The 6,311-nt window shown below is 37.7% G+C and overlaps 1 protein-coding gene across 1 annotated transcript; it reads left to right on the top strand.

Moving 5' to 3' along the window:
- Positions 1 to 714: 714 nt before the first annotated feature.
- Positions 715 to 5,889, top strand: LOC132136929 (ras-related protein Rab-14-like). Its single transcript, XM_059547431.1, has 7 exons — positions 715 to 855; positions 1,536 to 1,594; positions 1,750 to 1,803; positions 2,837 to 3,014; positions 3,136 to 3,202; positions 3,378 to 3,470; positions 4,499 to 5,889. The coding sequence occupies exons 2-7, from the start codon at positions 1,543 to 1,545 to the stop codon at positions 4,700 to 4,702; spliced, it is 648 nt and encodes a 215-aa protein (XP_059403414.1). The 5' UTR covers positions 715 to 855; positions 1,536 to 1,542; the 3' UTR covers positions 4,703 to 5,889.
- The last annotated feature ends 422 nt before the right edge of the window (positions 5,890 to 6,311 follow it).

Genomic DNA, 6,311 nt, shown 5'->3' on the forward strand with positions numbered 1-6,311 from the left:
GTGTAGTCTAGTGTAGTGTAATGTAATGTAATGTAATGTAGTGTGCTGAGGCTCCAGTAGAGGTGAGTGTAGTGTAGTGTTGTGTAGTGTAGTGTAGTCTAGTGTAGTGTAATGTAATGTAATGTAGTGTAGCGTGCTGAGGCTCCAGTAGAGGTGAGTGTAGTGTTGTGTAGTGTAGTGTAGTGTAATGTAATGTAATGTAATGAAGTGTAGTGTAGTGTGCTGAGGCTCCAGTAGAGGTGAGTGTAGTGTAGTGTAGTGAAGTGTGCTGAGGCTCCAGTAGAGGTGAGTGTAGTGTAGTGTAATGTAATGTAGTGTAGTGTGCTGAGACTCCAGTAGAGGTGAGTGTAGTGTAGTGTTGTGTAGTGTAGTGTAGTCTAGTGTAGTGTAATGTAATGTAGTGTAGTGTAGTGTAGTGTAATGTAGTGTAGTGTACTGAGGCTCCAGTAGAGGTGAGTGTAGTGTAGTGTAGTGTTGTGTAGTGTAGTGTGCTGAGGCTCCAGTAGAGGTGAGTGTAGTGTAGTGTAGTTTGCTAAGGCTCCAGTAGAGGTGAGTGTAGTGTTGTGTAGTGTAGTGTAGTCCAGTGTAGTGTAATGTAATGTAGTGTAGTGTGCTGAGGCTCCAGTAGAGGTGAGCGTGGTGTAGTGTAGTGTCGTGTAGTGTAGTGTAGTGGGCTGTATCTCCAGTAGAGGTGAGTGTAGTGTAGTGTGCTGTAGTGTGCTGTGTCTCCAGTAGAGGTCGCTGCTTTCACTGTTTTCATCCTAGCAGCACTTTTTGAGGAAGAAAGCAGCCGGACGGCTTACACACGCCGAGACCAACCCAAACCTCCAAAAACCACTTGAATTTATATTTTAGGTAAAGGATAAACGAGACAAGATACATTTCACAATACTACATTTCTAAATCGTTGGATACTAACGACTGGCATTGTTTTTAACGCTTTAATGGTCTGATTTTAGGAGTAGCTGTTAGCTTTAGCATTTCTGGGTTTGGTTCAGCGCGAGGTCAGCTAACGCTAACTAGTCCTTTAATGTTCAACATTAGCTTTTGTATCGTCTGGATTGCGACACGGAAAGACAAGTGGTGTTGGCTCACGCTTTATAAAATACTTTGGAGTGATTTTTATTAGGTGTGGTCTAGCATGTAGCTGCGAGACCTTTGACAGGAGTGTGTGATTAGCTGATTAGTCAGTCATGGCGCTAGCTGATAGTAGTGCTGCAGTCAATGTTTATGCTCCTTTTGCTCAGTGTCACGTTACTCTGTACCTGTTTACATTTTACATCTACATAACTAACGTGTTTGCTTGTCGTTATTATCCTGATAATGTCCTGAGCGCTCTTTACTGAAGTGAGCTTGTGGAAGAAAAGGGAAACGTCTCAATAGACAATAGTAGGACAGTCGGTCAGCTGAGCTCTGCCGGTTTGCTGTCAGTGTGGTTTCATTTTGTTTCTATGAATTCGCAATATTTGTTTGGTTTCGACTGTTTATGGGTTAATGTGTAATTTTAAGCTTTGGATCGTTTTTCTTCTTTCCAGAGCAAAAATGACGACTGCACCATATAACTATTCCTATATTTTCAAATATATCATTATTGGTAAGTGAGTAGTCCGTTTTTTTACTACTTGTGCCTTATAGAAAATACAATGTTGTGTAGACGTTTCATAATATGATTTTTTTTTATTTTTTTTTACGTTTTGTTGTCTTTTTGTGGTGTTGTGTCACATGTATGAACATTTGGTTTCTTTCTAGGTGACATGGGGGTTGGAAAGTCATGTTTACTCCACCAGTTCACAGAAAAGAAATGTAAGTGCAAAGAGAATGGTATGAATTAGGCAAAGGCAAAAGCGCTTTTGAGATACAAGCTAATACCACATACTAGTTTTATCACTATGCTGGAATTAATCATTTTGATGCATCAATATTCGATCCAATACCATTTTTGATACCACAGGAAAAATTACCACAACATAAAATCTACTTTTGACTGTAATTATAATAAATAAGTATTTTTCTTATGAACTGTTGTCTTTAGAGCTATTATTTAATATTAATTATTATATATTATAAGGGGTGTAACGGTAAATTTATTATTTTATATTTTTTAAAATTAGTGATTTGCTGAAAAATAATGTCTCTTTCTTTAAATAAATTCAGTTATAAAAATCTTTTCTTGGGGATAAAAATCTACCTCAGCTTATGCTCTAACTATAAGGTTACAATTAACAACAGAGCCCAAACTTAAATTTAATTACTACTTATTTTTTAAATATAACAAGCAACACTCAACCAAAGAAAAAAAATCTATGCAGACATGTAAATTGTACATAATGCAGTTTTTAAATTAACTTCTAAAGTATAAAAATTCACTATTTTGCAATAATAATTATTTTACTTTACATTGCAGTCGTAAAATTATAATACTTTTCTCTTGCAATAGTTAAAGCCTTAAGCTTTTCTTTTTGTGGCAAACTGTTAGAGAAACACAAACTTGTCAAATAATACCAAATTAATTGCATATCTACAAATAATTGCAAATCTTGTAATAAAGCTGTCACGATTGTCCAGAAAAGTGGAGATTATGGAATGTGAAAACAAAGCGTAACTGCTGTATGTCACATTTTCAAATGCATGTTAAATTTGCTTGCACGGATGACGTTCACAGCATTTACTGTGAATCGAGCCACTATAAAATGCTAAAATAACCAGATCATGAGCTATTGTGGAAAAAGAGCATTGAAACAGTTTGAAGTATATAAGTATTTGTATAAAAAATAAATCGGTGTTATATGTTATCCATTTTATATATTTCAACATGAATACCTCTGTCTCTTTTTAGTCATGGCCGACTGTCCTCATACAATTGGCGTTGAGTTTGGCACACGGATAATTGAAGTGAGTGGGCAAAAGGTGAAGCTTCAGATTTGGGACACTGCAGGGCAGGAGAGATTCCGTGCGGTCACACGCAGCTACTACAGAGGAGCCGCAGGGGCCCTCATGGTGTATGACATCACCAGGTAGACCACTATTCTGCTCTGATTGCATTGACATTACTGCTTTTATGCTACCATTTGATATGCGCTTATCATTATTTTTAAAAGTCACACAAGGAACATGCCCGATTCGTGTTGTTTGCAGGCGAAGCACATACAACCACCTCAGCAGCTGGTTGACTGATGCCAGGAATCTCACCAACCCCAATACTGTAAGTTCATTTATTATTACCTTCAGCAATAGTCCAAACTTGGTAAATGATGACTTTACATTTCCATTCAAGTAAATGGTGTTGGAGCTTCATATGTATTTTTTTTAAACTGCAGATGTGGTTTGCACAAAGCCCAAACTTAAGCCTGTGTAAGACGATCTGAATCTTTCCTCAGGTGATCATTCTGATTGGTAACAAAGCAGACCTAGAAGCCCAGCGTGATGTCACGTATGAAGAGGCCAAGCAGTTTGCTGAAGAAAACGGTAAGGTGGTTGGTTAAGAAGAAAATGCAAGTTAGAATATTCAAGGTCTTTTATTAGGCAGGTGTTTTTTGTTAAAGGTATAGTTAACCCAAAAATCAAAATTAGCTTAAACATCTAAGATGTTGATGAGTTTGTTTCTTCATTACAACAGATTTGGGGAAATTAAGCATTACATCATTTGCTCACCATTGGACCCTCTACAGTGAATGGGTGCCATCAGAAATAGTTCAAACAGCTGATAAAAACACAATAAGTACTCCACACGACTCCATTTGATCAGTTAACATCTTGTGAAGCGGAAATCTGCATGTTTGTAAGAAACAAATCCATCATTAAGGCTTTTTAAAATGTCCAAAATACCAGTCCATAACCTTTCCCAGTTGTTCTCACGGCAAAATCCACAAAACGTATTTGTTTACAATTAGTTTTCGCTTGTAAACAGTAATTGATCTGTGCATATTTCTCTACTGATTAAGATGAGACGACTTCTATTGGAGGAAGCAATGTTATGAATAGAGGACTTGAAGCATTGGTTTAAAGTTAAGATGCCTTAATGATGGGTTATGTTTATTATAAACTCTCAGCGCTTTGCTTCATAAAATAATTATGGCTAAACTGGAGTCATTACATGTGGATTATGGCAATGTTTTTTTATCAGCTGTTTAAACTCTCATTCTGGCGGCACCCATTCACTGCAGAGCAAGTGAAGTATTACTAAATTTGTCCAAATTTGTTCCGATGGAAAAAAAAAACTAACTCGTCTACATCTTGGATAGACAGAGGTTGAGTAATTTTAAACAAATGTTCATTTTTGGGTTTACACTTCCTTTGAACTGCTTTTAGATCAGAACGATAAAGCGGTTCACTGTACATTGTAGGACACTCCGTGCTCACATTCACATCTCCAATCTTTTGAAACAGGTTTGTTATTCCTTGAGGCAAGCGCAAAAACGTAAGTGGCCTTTAGACCATCTGCCGGCACGTCAAACACTCTTTTTTTGTAAACTATATTTCATATTGCAGTCCTCTTTAGCATCTTTGCAAATGTCCATTCAACAGAGGCGAGAATGTGGAGGATGCATTCCTTGAAGCTGCAAAGAAGATCTACCAGAACATTCAGGACGGCAGCCTGGACCTGAACGCGGCTGAGTCAGGGGTCCAGCATAAGCCCACCGCTCCCCAGGGTGGCCGGCTCAGCAGTGACGCACAGCCCCAGAAGGAGGGCTGCAGCTGTTAATGACCATGAAGACTTCACTCTCTCTCTATTTCTCTATTCCTTCTTCTCCCACATCCCACCTTTGCCTCCCTCTGTGTCTGAAAGCCTCTCCCCTTCCGGTATGATTGCTCACGGAGTCTGGGGCCAGATGGCTCTGTGTGATGGAGGTATAACATAATTAATTCCCTCCTTACTGCTCTCTTCTTCCCTTCCTCCTCTGTCTTCCCTCAGTTGTTTTGCTTATTTCTCATACGCACACATCCCAGTGCTCCCAGCAAGCACTCGAGGGAGGACGGCTCCTCCGCTGAACACTAAACCTGAAGAGAGAAGATTATTGTCGATAAACTGAAGAAGCGTTGGGTTTATCCTTTACAGACGTGATGTGCATAACTAAAAACTAAAGATCTCATGTACAGGAGCTGTCTGAATACTAGAGTAATGTAAATGAAACGGAAATATCGGCAAACGTTATGCGTGCTGACGTGATGTAGTGAACAGGAGGATATGCATTCACATTGTATGTAACATTTTGTTAAAAATTCTAAAAGTTAAATATTGTATTCTGTTTTAAATTAGAGTTTTCGCAGTTTCACATCCAATCACCAAATATGTATCCCTGTTTGTACCTATTCAGGAAATAATATACATGTACTATACAGGATTAGTATTGTTTTGAGAAGAATCTCAATAGAAGGTCCATTGAAAAAAATAATAAATCAGTCAATTCAGTTATTGTAACTTAGTAACTGTAATAGTAATATATTGAAAAGGAAGGGACACATTTTAGGTCCTGAAGAATGTTTTCCGCACTTTGCAGTTTTGATTTGGTTTTGCGAGGGCCATTAGCTTGTTTTGATTTACTGAGGTCTACAGTCTTTCATAATACGAGGTTTCAGATCCCCTTCGGTCTGTTTTTGAGCATCTGTAAAAATGTCAACATCACAGGAGCTTAAGAAAAACAGAGCGACAGGAGAATCATGTACCGAATGTTCAGGCCCAGCAAACCCTCATCATATCAAGATATTCATATTGTTTTTACATTGATAATTTCAGTTGCCTTATGATATATGCTTTTGTTCCCTCTGATGTGCTGCCCGATTTATTCGAAACCCCCGTATAGCTTTTATCGACAGAATTCCAGCAGTTCACTTGTAATAGAGATTTTGCCTTTTCGAAAGCATTCCATTAAATTGAGTTCCAAACACTGATCATGTTTTTGCGCTGAGCTGAGTTTCTTAAAGGTTTCTTAAGCATGATGCATGATACAACTGCTTTTTTTACAGACATCATGGTTTCCCCTAATTCAAATGGAGGTACTATCTTAAAATCTATGAATATGTAACAAATAGGCATGAGAAACATCACTGTGGGGAAACTAGGCCCAGATTTGATTAGTACATAAAAAAAAAAAAAAAAAAGATATTAGGGCTGATGTGATAAACAGCATCATTTGCAAAAAACGAGCACTCGAAATATGATTTTCTATTAAATTTGTGTATTATGGTAGATTTTAGATGTTTTGTAAACTAAAAATCCATTTTTAATTTGCTCCTACTGTCTTGCTTTTTTCACTTCTTAATGACATCTGCAAAAAGTAATCTTCTGCTCAGTTCTGTTTCTGTAAGTGACT

The sequence above is a fragment of the Carassius carassius genome, chromosome 4 (assembly GCF_963082965.1).
Source record: "Carassius carassius chromosome 4, fCarCar2.1, whole genome shotgun sequence".
Taxonomy (NCBI): domain Eukaryota; kingdom Metazoa; phylum Chordata; class Actinopteri; order Cypriniformes; family Cyprinidae; genus Carassius; species Carassius carassius.